This window comes from Giraffa tippelskirchi, chromosome 5 (assembly GCF_054371585.1).
Source record: "Giraffa tippelskirchi isolate mGirTip1 chromosome 5, T2T-mGirTip1v1.2.pri, whole genome shotgun sequence".
Taxonomy (NCBI): Eukaryota; Metazoa; Chordata; class Mammalia; order Artiodactyla; family Giraffidae; genus Giraffa; species Giraffa tippelskirchi.
The window spans coordinates 186,026,066-186,041,167 of NC_137279.1; the positions used below are offsets into that span (position 1 = coordinate 186,026,066).

The following is a 15,102-nucleotide window of genomic DNA, read 5'->3' on the forward strand; positions in this document are numbered from 1 at the left end:
CTGGGATCAAGTTCAAATCCAAAGGAAGTTTGGTATTCCAGGTCTGCTCCAAGGTGGTATCTTTAGACTGATGTTTTTTGTAAGCTTTAACTCTCTAGCTTTTCACGACTTTTGGAAACCTTTGTCCACCAAATGAAATATGGCAGCGGCTTGCCCATTCCAAAACCTGATGATGACCATTCTGATTCCATGTAACCCCAAACCCCATATGGAACCTCTGGGCATTTTGGGGCTTCCCCCTGTGACTTTTCATGGTACAGACAGATGGCATACACTGATAAAGGAAGGCTGAGCGTGCCCTGTGAAAGGAGGACTTGGTTTGGTTTCTGTGCTGAGCAGTGATGAAGAGATCACTGGGTACCAGGAAAGACAAGAGTCTCCATGCTCAGAAGCATCTAGTCAGGTTGGGGCAAGGGGAACGTCTGTTTATCAAGGATCTGCCATGTGCCAGGCCCTGAGTTATATGTCTCCTTACTGTAGCTCTTCAGGGCAGGGGTCATCACCCTCAGTTTTGCAAATAGGAAAACTAAGGTTTTTAGGATTCAAAAGAAAGTGGCAGAGTGGGGAATGAGAAACTAGCATTCTCTGATGCTCTGCCAACTGGCAAGTGAAAGACTAGGCTGAACTTGGAGTGGAAAGCAAGGTGAGCCAAGGGCATGTCCTTGGAGCACATGGCCCTGCCCTTCTGTGCTCTCTCCAGGGTGCAGGGCCTGTTCGTCTGCAGAGCAATCAGCAACGGGACCGGCCCACCGGGCCCTTTTCCCCATCCTGTATGACGAAGGCCTTGCCCAGGGAACCACTCAGAGCCCCACAGCCGCCTTGGCTGAGGGTTTACTGTGCATGCCAGGCCCTGTCCCAAGTGAAGCAAAGTCCTGTCTGTTGTAACCTTATAACCACCCTGTGACACAAGTGCTGTGGAGGGGCGGGAAACCAGGTCTGGAGGTTTGGGGTGGGGGAACTTAGAGCTGGCCCCAGATCACCCAGGAAGTGGGAGCATGGGGACTGTGTCTGAGGGTGGGGTGGGGGGAATCAGTGCTAGAGCCCTTGCTTTGCATGCAAGCACTGTTCCCTTCAGATCTGTGTGCTTCAGTCACCCTCTGCCCAGAAGGGGTTTGCATAGACACAGCACATACTCCTCCCCTCGCCTCCTTCCTCTGGCCTTCCATGATGGGCTAACCCCTTTCTGCACACACAACCTTTCCTAATAACACATAAAAAAAAAAAGAGAAAAAGAATCCACTTGAACTGGCCAGGCTGCAGCTGTGCCCCAGCCCTGCAACTTCAGGCGACTCTGACTCTGAAGTCGTTTCAATTGGAGATTCAGATGCCCCAGCCCTGTGGTTGGCTCACAGTCACTTTGGCTCAGGGCGCGCGTCAGCATTCTGAGGCTAGGCTCATGTTGGAGCTCCTCTGCTGACTGCCCAGCCCTGTCGAATAAGAGCCTGGCCTGGTGCCGGCACAGAACAGGGACTTAACATGTCACTGTCTGTCCCCTTCCTTCCTCCTGTTTTCCAGTCCCGGGAGAGCTGATTGGACAGGGAAGAGAGGGAGATTTGGGGAATTGTGTAGGAGACAGTCACACTTCTCTTGGGGCACACCATTTTTTGCTGCATGACCTCACTAAGGAAACTGACCTTTGAAGGGCATGCTCAAGGTCAAACATCCATAACTTGGGTTTGTGGACCGCAGGGCAGACATAGGGTATACTTCGCTTCCTGGATGTACATACTCCGTTTTCTCTTGCGTGCAGTTTTTTAGGGAGATGAATTCAAGGTTCCTTTGGATTCTCAAAGGGAAATTAACTTAGGAAAGTCCAAATGCTGCGTGGCCTTTTTCTTGCCGCGTTGCTGTGCTAACCCTCAGTCTGGTCTCATGGTCACAGCGCAGTGTGGGGGAGCGGTGGAAGACATGGAGGGGGTGATCCTGAGCCCCGGCTTCCCAGGCAACTACCCCAGCAACATGGACTGCTCCTGGAAACTAGCACTGCCTGTGGGCTTTGGTAAGTCTTCACGCCCAGGCCTCTGGGCTTAAAGCAACTGTCTGCTGCCATCACTCAGCATAACCTTGGCCGAGTCAGTTCAGCTCTCTGCCTCTCTGCTTCCTCAGCTGTTGAGCTCCTGTGCAATCCAGAGGATCAGTTAGGAATGGTAGAGATGAACGTGCTTTGGGAACATAAAGTAGGGAAAAAACTTCAGGGATTACCGTTATTATTTTTATCATTAGAGTAGTGAGCTAAAATCCAGGAATGTGGAATGAGAAATTGCCCAGGGATGGTTGAAAAAGAAAAAGACAATCTATTTTACTGAGACTGGACTTCAACCTGGGCTTTTAACTCCAATATCCAATTTCTCATCCTAATTAAATTGAGCCAAGGTCAACGTGAAATTGAGTTTGCATTCTTTATACTCACATTCTAGCTGGCCTTAAAGGTTGGGAAATGTGTGTGTGTGTGTGTGTGTGTAGACATGGGGGTTGGTAGGGTGTAGAGGACACTGATCTGGGTACCAAATTTAATTACTGGAGGTTCATGTGTTGTGCACTGGGAATATAATTTAACCCCTAATATTTCTGTTGAAGAGACACAGGATTTGTGTTGATGCAGAAATTATAGGCTGTACACATAGGTCATCCAAGTCATTGTTCCGCTCCAGTGAAATGTCCCAAGGGGATCACTCCTGCACAGGCCTGTGAGCCCCCAGTCTGTGACCTCAGAAGTGAATACCACCTCTTTTGTCCTTTATTATTCATCCTAAAGTGGGTCTTCTGATGGAGAAGAGGCTTTCAAGAGAAAGTGACCTACTTGGATGTCTCTAAATCTTCCCTGAGGGGAGAAGTTGTGACCCTCAGAAACAGAGTTATATTGAGTACCATCTTCTGAAGGAGACGGGAGGTGTATGATCAGGCTGTGAAGTGATGATGACTTTGAGAGCCTTGGGAACTCCAGATTTTGAGATATTGAGGGAAGAGGAGCTGGGAGACCCTCTAACTCTGCATCCAGACGTGAACCAGAAGAACCTCAGATGATAGAAGGATGGAGGAAGGACCACAACCAAAGGAAAATAGAAGTTTAAGTGGGAGGCACATCACTTTCTCTGTAAGGCCTGATGTTCAGCCACCAGAGACCTCTATCTTTAAGTCCTCCAGGCAGTCAGGCTCCTGCAGGGACCAGTCACAGAAGACCAGATCCCTTGCTTTCAAGTTGCTGTTGGATTCCAAACAGTCCCTATTGCCCACTGGTCTGTTTAAAAACGACTGCATTTACAAACATCTGCCCCTAGATGGCGGCAGTCAGGCAGTGCAATTCAGAAATTTGGCATCCAGCTGAGCCACGAGAGAAGCCCATCCTTAAAGAGCCCCTTCAATGGACCAGCAGCCCCCGTGTCAGGATGACACATGGGAGGTAGACTGGAAAGTGTAGCTTCCACGGATATGTACAAAGGTGCTCTGTGTAAAGTTATCTGTAATTTGGAAAATATCTACATGTTAATAGAAGAGTGAATAGTGTGGTTGGGTAATTCATTAAATGGAATTAATTAATATGTAGTTAAAAATCAATGAATTGTATCTTTGCATATCGACAAGGAGAGACCTTGAAAAACACATGCTGAATTTAAGCTTGCAAAACTATATATATACTATAATAATAAATGCAGATGTTTAAAACAAATCAGATATACATTTAGGAATCTAAACACATGAACTGGAAGGATATCTTCTGAATTCAAGAGAGTGACTGCCTCTGTGGAGAGAAGAGCAGTGGGAGAGGGCAGGAGACATGAAGGGTCTTCAACAGTATATGTCAAGTCTTTATTTAAATAATCAGATGCAAAAAATTCACTCCTATGTGCTTATTCTAAGCAAAATAGAAGGTATAGATGAGCAAATTATAAAAATTCCAATGTATCTGTAGTCCCACCATGCAGAAATCATCACTCACAGCTTAGTCCTCACCATCATGAAGACAAGGGCCCTGTAAAGACCTTGTTCCTCCCTGTGTAATGCTTACCTAGCACGGCCCTGATGCATGGCAAATGCTTGATAAATATTGTCAGTTAGTCAGTGAATAGTCTTCTAGTTTTTTAATACAAAAGTTAGAATTGTATGCTACATACTACTTGGCAGTCAGATTTTTACAGTTAACATTGCGGACATTTTCCCATGCTCAGAAATATATTTTTTCAATATCATTTTTAATAGTAGTCTAATTCTGAGAAATCTTATCAATCAATTGATATCAATAGTCCCACACTTATTCTTCAAAGAATATATTTATATGTAAGTTAAGATCCTAATGAAATCCATTTAACCTGTTGCATAGTTAGATCTTGATTAATCTAATAAGACCCCAAAGTATAAACTTCACTTGGCATCTTAATAGAACCAAAGGGATGATGTAGTCTTCTAATTTCTGAATTATTGTAAGTGTTCTAGAAAATACTAGTATTGACGGTCATGTCTTTTGATCGGGTGTAATGTTTAAGTGGTGGTATTTTTCAGTTAAAACATTTTTTATCAAAGCTGCCCTTATACTGATACTAGACATATGAATCCCAAATTAAGTCAGGTATTGACCCTGAATTTCGTTTTCCATAAAATAAAATAGAGTGGGGATGGAGCTCTGATATGACTAATGCCTTTCATTTTGAATGAATAATACACTTTTAAGTTCAGTCCTGCCTGAAGATGAGAAACTGGGCTGACCAGCGACTCCCATGTGTGTTCTGGGACCCCTAACTGGGTGGGTAGTCGGTGGTGGGGACACATGGGCTCTGGCAGGTGATGCACTCAGGAGTCAGCACGTCGGAAGCAGGACTTTATTGCTTGGGCACTGTCTGCCTTTGTCTTGCTCCCAGGAGCTCACATCCAGTTCCTGAACTTCTCCACTGAGCCCAACCACGACTTCATAGAAATCCGCAATGGCCCCTACGAGACCAGCCGCATGATGGGCAGATTCAGCGGGAGTGAGCTCCCCAGCGCCCTGCTCTCCACGTCACACGAGACCACCGTCTATTTCCACAGCGACCACTCCCAGAACCGGCCAGGATTCAAGCTGGAGTATCAGGGTGAGGACAGGGAGGGTCCGTCCACCCCCGCCTCTTAACCCACCATCACCTATCTTCCCAGCCTTCCATGTAGGGCAGGAGGGAACCCAGCAAAGGCCAAGATGCGGAAGGCAGGCCTGACCGCTGTGACGTGTCTCTCTGGCCCCACAGAGGCCATCAAACCCCTTGGACAAGGGCAGCAGCCCAAAGCGCCATCTCAGGCTCCAGACCCAACAGTCAGCAGCTTCCTCGGAGCAAGTGACCCACCAGTTCCCCCTCAAACATCCAACCACCCCCTACCCCCTGCCCCAGGGCCTCGAAAGGCTCACTTCCTCCTCTGGGTCCTCCCCTCTGTGTCAGTCACGCCCAGCAAAGGTGGTCCTGTGATATGATGGAGGTTTCCAGTAACGATTCTGGTAACAATTCTGAGCGCCCTCTGAGCCTTCACAATGAGACAGGAGCAGGACCCTTTCCTCCCGCTGAGGGCTGCCCTGTGTGAGGCTGGACCGCACTCCCCGCGGCTCCCCCGTCCTCAGCTGGAGTCCTGTGATTGGCCCTCTCCTCCTGGATCGAGCCCCGTCCACCCCAGCTCAGACTTCTCCTGTGCCTGTGTAGCTGTGCCCACCTGTGCAGCTGTACCCAGGGCTCTGGGGGCAGCCCGACATCTCCCTCCTGGGAAGCCTCGGGAGAGGGAGCTGGGCCCTTCACACCAAGGCAGGAGCAGGGAGAAGCCCAGCCTCTTTGCTAGTAAATGCCACATCATTGGCGGTAATGCAGCTGCGCATCCGGCAGGCTTGTGGATGGGCTCATGGCAGAGGTCAGCCTTAACTGGGCAAGCCTTTGCCTAAGAAGGGTACACAACCTCGGTGGGCAGTGAGGCCTGTCCAGTGGTCACCATATGTCCCAAGGCCATAGTCTATCCCGGGAGAGACTCAGGCCTAAAGGCGAGGTCAGGGTGCCTCCCTGGGACAGACACGCTTCTCAGGCTTCCCGTGTATTGGTCTCCTAGGTCTGCTCTCTCAGAAGACCACAGACTGGTGGCTGGAAGAGCAGAGTTACTCTCTCAGTCTTGGAGCCTGGGAGCCCTGAGACTGGGGGTGGGCAGGGCTGGTTCCTTCCGAGGGCTGCAAGGAGGAATATATTCCCTGCTCTCTCTTGGCTTCTGGCAGTTTGCTGGCCATCGGCATTTCTCAGCTTGTGGAACCATCACCCCCATCTCTGGCTTCATCCTCACGTGCTGTTCTCCCTGTCTGTCTGAGGTCATTAGGGTGGACGCTAATCCCATATGACTGGTGTTCTTGTAAAAACGGGAAATGTGGAGACAGTAAAGACTCTGCCTGCAATGCAGAAGACCTGGGTTCGATCCCTGGGTTTGGGAAGATCCCCTGGAGAAGGGAATGGTTACCCACTCCAGTATCTCCAGTATTTTTGCCTGGAGAATTCATGGACAGAGGAGCCTGGCAGAGTAGTCCATAGGGTCTGAAAGAGTCAGACACAACTAAGCGACTAAGACTACCTAACTAATTTTAATTTAGGTAAATGTAGGTGAAGACCCTGTCTCCAAATATGATCACATTCTGAGGAGAGGGGGAGGGGCAGGGGGTTAAAACTTCTACATGAATTTGAGGTGGACACATTTGGGTCCAAGGGCTCTCCCTGAGCTCCTCTTCTGGGATGAATGCAGGGTCTGATGATGCCACCATTGTGATGGGAACAGTGCTCTGGGGCCTCCCCATGCACGGCTTCACGCCTGTGACGGACACAGCCCTGCGCAGGAGCTCAGGTGGTGAGAGCAGACACGCTCCCTGCATTCCCGTGTGTTAAGCCCACTTTGTCCTTGTCAGAGCTGCCCCTCTGAGTCCTGCAGACTCCTCGGAGCCCCCGCTTCCTTGTAGAAGAGACCTAACTACCCCCACAGAGCCCTGATCTCAGCCCCTCCCAGACTCACCAAGCCTTCTCCTCTGAGGAGCTTCACCTGAGGCTCACGGGCTCCTCACTGAGGCTTCCAGCCATGGGCCAGCACTCTGGGTTAACGTCACTCACGCTGAGGCTCCGTGTGTTCAGAGGCTGGGTTCTCTGAGGAACCTGAGGCGGGAGCGAAGGGTGGAAACAGGAAGGAGGGGTCCCGAGTCCACCTTCAGAGGACCAACACCTTGACCTGAGTTGGCCCAAGTGTATGAGAGCCCCAGCAGTGTCCACTCTGCGGTGGGCCAGCTCCCCCCGCTCTCTCACATTTCTCCCCAGGACTTGCCCGGATGGTCCCCCTGGGTCACAGGCCCAGCCGCTTCCTCAGCACCTGCCCGCTGCCACAGTCCTGATGGGCCTTGTGGAGCCACCCTTGGTGTCCGGGTGGCTGCCCCCACCTCAGACTTGACCTCTGAAACTCCCATCATGGCTTCCCCTTCATGATGGCCCATCCTCCAGGCTACGTTGTCTCCAGTGCCGGAGGCCCAGGTGCTGCCACTGGGGCCTCCCCGTGTGTCAGGCCCAGATAATTCTCCCTGCCCCCTAGGCCCATGTTCTTTGCCCCGTGGAGTTTCACCTGACCACTCGCCCTAGATTTTTCTTTTATGAAAAGATCTACATCATGAAAGAGCACCTGTCACCACTCAGGCCGTTTGTATCCAGCAGTCCCAGCTCTTTGTGGTCCCCAGACTTTCTTTGGAAGAAATATAACTCCTTACTTTCCCTCTAAATCCCTCCTGTTAGACGCCCTGAACTTCCTGACCTGGAGTTTTCTTTTCCCTTCTTCAGGTAAATACCCTCGTAACGTTTTAGTAACAGCATAAGCTACTCCTACCAGGTCTCCTAGCCTGATGGGCTTAATGTATTCCATCAAAATTTCTCAGGAGATTATGTTTCTAAGAAGGTAGCAAAATGACCTTGTTCCAAAATGTTAGGCATCATCATTACTAATTTTTTTAATATGTCTCTTTGTTTGAAATTGTATCTGCTCCCATTGTAGCGTCCACTGGTCCTCTCCCCACGGGACCCTTTTCTGGGGAAGTTAATGACTCCACTCCTCAGGGATCCTGTCTGCCCTCTAGGCCCAACCTCTCCCTCTGAAGCTTCCTCTGGTGGAACAGACTCTGAGACTCCCCTCCGTGTGAAAGCGGTCCCGGAGCCCTCACTTCAGTGTCTCTTGGTGAAAAGCCAGCTCCTTCCCCTGGAAGCAATGCATGTGAAAGAGACCCAGCCAGTCTCCTCCAGACTGCTCATGACTTCTCACCAGCCCTCGGTCTTCAGGCTCACCCACATCATTGGGTCCCTCTCTTCCCACTGAGACTTCTCTTTAAAGGTCCCGCTCATTCTTCAGTCACCTCCCTACAGGCTCCTCACTTCTACTAAGACTTCATTTGCTAAATCGCCCAAACCCGTTGCTGCTGACAGAGCCGTGCCCCTTTGGCTGCCCAGCCCACCCAGTCTCTCTAGAACTGCTCGATTTTTCAACGCACCCAACTACCTTGATGATTTCTTTAAAAAAAAAAAAAAACAACTTTTGATTATTTTTTGAATTTTTATTTGTTTATTTTTGGTTGCACTGAGTCTTTGTTGCTTTGCGTGGGCTTTCTCTAGTTGCATCGAGTGGGGGCTACTCTTCATTTCAGTGTGTGGGCTTCTCATTGCAATGGCTTCTCTTGTGCCAGAGCACGGGCTTTAGGGCACGAAGCTTCAGTAGTTGTGGCCTGCAGGCTCGGTGGTTGCTATGCACAGGTATAGGTGCCTCCCCAGGATGTGCGTTCTTCCTGGACCAGGGATCAAACCCGTGTCAACCTGCATTGGCAGATGGATTCTTAACCACCAGACCCCCAGGGAAGTCCTACCTTGATGATTTCCTGGTGAAACCTGCCCAGTTCTGCCCACAGAGACCTCCCTGCATGACACTGAGAGGAAACACATCACACGAAGGGAGTGCTTCGTGATCATCGTTCTTTACGTTGTTATTGCACGTGATGAGGCGCCGACTTGAATCGAGCATTCATTTGATCTCAACCACTCCCCCTGAGAATTTCCACTGTAGGAACGCTCCCTCTGCTCCCACTGTGATTTCCTGCCGAGTGGGTCCAATTACTGTCCTGTGGATCCAATTATTAATAATTGAGGGCTCTGATTCTCTGACGTGTGCTCAGCAAATTCCTCAGTGACTTCTCCCTGTTGGCTCAGCTGCTCCTATTAAGTCTTCTCCTTTCAAGACAGGCACACCCATTCAGGGAAGCAACTTTCTTGTTCGTTGGAGGGACTCCCGTGTATGAAAATCACACATTCCTATTATTTTATTTTAAGGTTTTTTTTTTTTTGATGTGGACCGTTTTTAAAGGCTCTGTTGAATGTGTCATAACATTGCTTCTGTTCTACGTTTTATTGTTTGTTTGTTCGTTGTTTGTTTTTTGGCCACGAGGCTTGTAGGATCCCAACTGCCTGACCAGGGATTGAATCCACACTCCCTGCATTGGAAGGCAAACTCTTAACCACTGGACCACCCAGGACATCCCCACACATTCCTTTTAACACAGCTATTCCCTCGGAAAAGTTTCCCTCCTCGCCACAGGTTGGGCTTACTTCCATGTTCCTTCCTTCTTGAGAGGTTCTAATTTCTCAGAGTCAGAAGGACCCCACTCAAGTGCTCACCTGACTGCTTCCTGTGTTTCTGATCTTGGTGGTTATTGGATTGAATGAAATAAGCAACAGAAAAGAGCCAAAGTCAATGCTGAGCCCCAACGAGGTGCTCAAAGAATAATGGTTCAATCTAACCTTGTCTCCCTTGGGCTGCCCTTTCCCATGAAAGCAGTAATAACAGACAGCATGTTTATTGCATTCTTACCATGTGCCAGGACTGTGCAAAGAGCTGTGTGTATATATCATCCTATCAGATTCTCACAGTAACTGTTTTCTAAGTAAGTAAACAAAAGCATAGAGAACTTCAGTCACTTGGCCAAAGCCAATAGCTAGAAAGTGACGAAGGCCCATCTGAGTCCAGCCTTGGTTCTCCACCACGTGCTAACTCCCTGTGTGTATGTGTGCTCAGTGGTATCTGACTCTCTGCAACCCCGTGGACGATATCCTTCCAGGCTCCTCTGTCCATGGAATATTCCAGGCAACAATACTGGAGTTGGTTGCCATTTCCTATTCCAGGGCATCTTCCCAACTCAGGGGTAGAACTCATGTCTCTTCTGTCTCCTGCACTAGCAGGCAGATTCTTTATCACTAGTGCCACCTGCCAGTTCCTTGACACACCTGTATTCTGGATGGGGAGAAAATTCCCAGAGAGAATTAAAAAACCTTCTCTCTTATTCTTTCCCAGCCTATGAACTTCAAGAATGTCCAGACCCAGAGCCCTTTGCCAACGGCATTGTTCGGGGAGCTGGCTACAATGTTGGACAGTCAGTGACCTTCGAATGCCTCCCGGGGTATCAACTGATGGGCCACCCTGTCCTCACATGTCAACATGGCACCAACCGGAACTGGGACCACCCCCTGCCCAGGTGTGAAGGTATGTTCCTCCGTCAGTCCTGGTGATTCTTTTTAGGGACAGGGTTCATGCACGTGCCTGCTCCACGGGATCACCCATGCTAGGAGATCCTAGCAAACACTGTCCATCGTGTTTTCATATGGATGGGACTGAGCCTATCCATAAAGATGGTCCTGGCCACAGAGCTCTGGGCCAACACTAGGGAGGACCTGGAGGAGACACAGGTCAAAGCCAAGGGAATACATTCTCAGCCCTTGGGAACAGCCAACCTCATGGGCTAGATGTCCCAGTCAGAAGCGAAGACACTGATATACCGAGAGGTAGAGAGTTAATCATGGTGGTTTCCTAAGGGGAGAAAAGAAGAAAGCATCTTTCTAGAAAAGTTTTGTTCCTCTCTTCATACTCCCCAGCTTATTCCCCTTCTCCTACACGAACCTAGAGAGATCTGAGTTGGGGATGTCAGAGCTACAGGGGCTACTTTCCTGGGCCTTCATTAACCAGAATCAGGGTGGAGGAGGACCAGGAGCAGGACCAGGAGCTCATGCTGTGCCTATCCCCATCTACACACCTCTGTTCCATTTTCCCTTCCTTTTCCTTGAGGAGAAGCTGGGGTTTGTCTTGAAAGGGCAAGGTTTAGCAGGAGGACAGTATGGTTCAGGAGAAAGTGCCCCAGCTCTGGAGTCAGATCACCCTAGGCTTGATCTCTGAACTGCTTCATCTCTCTGACCTCTAGTTCCTTCCTTAGTGTGATGGGGCTTCTCTTCATAAGAGTTGAGAGGATTCCAAGATGGCACATGTAAAGTGCCCAGCACAGTAACTGGTTCAAAATCCATGAGTTGGAAAAGTATTAACTCTCCATAGATAAAGAGACCTTGTACAACTGAGCTATTCTGGTGTTAGAATATAAGATCGTAATCACTAAAACTATTAAATTCCCAGTTAGATTTTCAGATTTTCAAAACCATCCCCATGCATAATCAGTCCATCATTCTGGAATTGTTGGCTGGCCACCTTCTGTATGACAAGCTTCATTGTGGACTTTCATTTCCTTTTTGCTTCTTTTTATGGCGTCACAGGAGAGGTAAGAGCAGTGCTTCCCCCATCAGACATCTTTAGCCATGAACCCTACTTCCTCCTAAGACAGTTCTTCCCTTAGCTTAGAAGAGGACATCATTTTCTCTTGCTTTTCCAGTGACCTTTCTGCCTGTGCCAACTTTTTGGTCAGCTTTTTCTTTGTCCTTTAAGTGTTTTTGTTCTTTGAAGTTATTTCCCACACTCTCTTCTCTTCTTTCCCTCACATCTCCAAATGCTATCTGTGTCTGCAACCTTTATCTCTTTGCTGATTCTTCACCTGTGCATCCAACTCCTTACTAAATATCTTCACTTATCCAGAAGCACCTAAATCCTAATGTATTCAAAATGAAAGCCATCCTCTTTCTGCCATTATGTTGAAATCCTCACTAGAGTGAAAGGCCCCTCTAGTCCCCTGGTTATTTGTTACTCAGTTTGGGCAGCCTGCCTCTCACTTACCCTGTCTAGTCACTGAGTCTTGCTAATTCTACATCCTACTTGCCCTTCAAATACATCCACTTGTCTGTATGCGTTGCCTCCACCCTAATGCAGGTCAGTTAGATGAGGCTTGTCACTGGGCTCCCAGCCTTCAGCCCTGTGTTCCTCAGTCCACTTTTCACAGTGTGGTGAGGGTGCTGAGCCTTTGAAAGCATTCATGTACAGTGGTGAACTTTCAAAGATACGAAAGTGCATCTAGTTCTGGCAAGGAACCAGAACCTGTGCCATCAGCATCAGGCATGAGTGATGATGCAGCTTGCCCTCCGTCTCCTATGGCTGACGGCCCTTCAGCTCCACCATCTCCCACCTCCTCCCTTCCCTCTTCCCGTCAGTAATTCTTGCCTGTTCACTCAGCACCAGCCCCTGTATGCCAGCTGTTGCACTGTACTATTTTACTTTTCAAGGTACTAGACTGTAAGACGAAACATGTTTTCTTTATTTTTTGTATTTGTTTGTTTTTAATGTATTAGTTAATGTATTACGCGTGAAAAGTATTATAAACCTATTACAGTACAGTGCTATATAGCCGATTGTGTTAATTGGGTACCTAGGCTAACTTTGTTGGACTTATGAACAAATTGGACTTACAAATGCCCTCTCTGAATGGAACTCATTCATATGTAGGGGACTTACTGTACTCCAGACACTGCCCTGCTGAGAAGCTAGCAAGCTGTTCCCACCTCCTTTGGGGTAACTGTCCAGCCCCCTGGAGCTAGCGCACACTGTGCCTCGGGACCTGGACCCCGCTGACCTCCCGGTGTTCTCCACTCTCACACTTTGCTCCAGCTCAGCTGAAATACTTTCCATTTTTGCCCCTCTGGCCCCTGGCTCTGAGCGCATGCTGGTCCCTCCTTATAGAATGTTGTTCTTCTCTCCTGCCTTACCTGTGTAGCCCTTGTTATCCCTTAGGTCTGAGTCTAAAAGTGAATTCTGCCAGGACTGCCTCCTCCTCCGCAGGACCAGATAAGGGGCTCACCCCCCAAATGTTCCCTCGACACTCCATGTTGACAGCACGCTCCATCCCGGGCTAGAGACACCAGTACACTCGACTGTGTCCCAGGAAATCGTGATGCCACAGATAAGAATCACATGCCATGGTATCCTTGCTGTCCTTTGCCTCCCCTGGCTGCATCTGGCAGCGAGTGGTGGTTTGGTCCATGGAGGAGGGATGGCATGCCCATGCGCACCACTTTTAGGATGTGCTCACGTTCACCAGAGCCCAGAGCCCTGGCCTCTGCTTGGAGGTGTTGGGATGCTTTCTTCTCAGGCCAGTCTGCCCCTCATCTGCGAGTCTGACTGATGACCCATACCAGCCAATACACTCATTGTTCTGGACCAGGGAGATTTTGCCCAGAATCTCTCGTTTTCCTCTGTGGTGACCAAGTCCAAGTACCATGGAAAATTCCAGACTCTTTATGTGTGTGTGTGTGCTTAGTCGCTCAGTCCTGTCCGACTCTTTGCAACCCCATGGACTTCAGCCCGCCAGGCTCCTCTGTCCATGGGGATTCTCCAGGCAAGAATACTGGAGTGGGTTGCCATGCCCTCCTCCAGGGGATCTTCCCAACCCAGGGATTGAGCCCAGGTCTGCCACATTGCAGGCGGATTCTTTACCATCTGAGACACCAGGCAAACCCAGCCTAAAGCCTAGATCAGACTGAGTCTAAGAGTGGGTGTTGCTCTGGGGAGACACGAAGATAGGGAGAGGGGACATGTCTGTGTAGCAGATGCCTCCCTGTGAGCTCACACTGGCTGAGCATCTTAATGCATGAGTTCATCCGAGAGTCAACCACTATCCTATGAGGAGAGGATCTTAGTCCTGTTTTATAGGTGAAGACAGAGAGACTACCCTACTGATCTGAAGCTATCTAGTCAAGTTAATGGTTGAGCCATGATTTGAATCCAACCTTAGCCTCACTACAAAAATCTGCAATTGCTTTTTTAATAGTTATTTATTTTGGCTGTGTTGGGTCTTTGTTGCTGTTCACAGGCGTTCTCTAGTTGTGGTGAGCAGGGACTAATCTCTAGTTGTGGTGTCCACACTTGTAATTGTGGTGGCTTCTCTTGTTGTGGAGCACAGGCTCTAGACCACAGACTTCAGCAGATACGGCACACGGGCTTAGTTGCCCCGTGCCATGTGGGGTCTTAATTCCCCCACCAGGGGTCAAACTCATGTTCCCTACATTGGAAGGCAGATTTTTAACCACTGGACCACCGGGAAAGTCCCAAGAATCCACAACTCTTAAGTCAAGGCCAAAAGTACCAATCCAAGAATCTAAGAATAATAAGATGAAGAGGTACCATCGTAATTTTCTACCTCTTCCCAGTGAAGGTAGTGAAGCCCTGACTCTAGCACCTCCTAGAAAAGGAGAGGCAGTAGCTTTGGTGTATTCTTCCTCCTGGATGGGTCTCTGTCGTGAGAAAGAGAAAAGAGCGTTCGGGGCTGAGACAGGCCCACAGAGGCACCTGTGCTGAAGATCGGGGGGCCTCTCGGGCTGTGACATGTTGAGAACAGCAAGAAGAGCCAGGCCCGGCCATCCTTGGCCCGCCTCCTCTCCCCATCCCTCCTGGCCTCCTGGAGCAGGACAACTCCGGCTTCAGAGCCTCACTTGCATTCCCGTGGGGGAGGGAATCCGCAGCACTCCTCTGTGTTTGTGTCCTCTCCGTGGCAGTCCCCTGCGGCGGGAACATCACCTCCTTCAATGGCACTGTGTACTCTCCGGGCTTCCCCAGCCCCTACTCCAGCTCCCAGGACTGCGTCTGGCTGATCACCGTCCCCATTGGTCACGGCATCCGCCTCAACCTCAGCCTGCTGCAGACAGAGCCCTCTGGAGACCTCATCACCGTCTGGTAGGGCCACTGCCATGTCGGCAGGGAAAGGGGCCTTAGTGGGGCTCCCAGCTGGATCACCCATCTATTTGTCCAGAAAACCAAGGGCTGGATAGTTTTAAATGGCTGTCAGCCTCCTCGGTCTCAAATAAACATAGTGGCATAAGAACTCAGCTTCCATTAGCCTTTTTGACT

The 15,102-nt window shown here is 49.4% G+C and overlaps 1 protein-coding gene across 1 annotated transcript in view; it reads left to right on the top strand.

The window, feature by feature from the left end:
* CSMD2 (CUB and Sushi multiple domains 2) overlaps positions 1-15,102 on the top strand; it is a 667,647-nt gene that overhangs the window by 562,491 nt on the left and 90,054 nt on the right. Inside the window, exons 40-43 of the mRNA XM_081490945.1 lie at positions 1,883-1,999; positions 4,854-5,063; positions 10,345-10,533; positions 14,751-14,928. Of these exons, the coding sequence (XP_081347071.1) occupies positions 1,883-1,999; positions 4,854-5,063; positions 10,345-10,533; positions 14,751-14,928 (694 nt within the window). The remainder of the gene's footprint in view (positions 1-1,882; positions 2,000-4,853; positions 5,064-10,344; positions 10,534-14,750; positions 14,929-15,102) is intronic.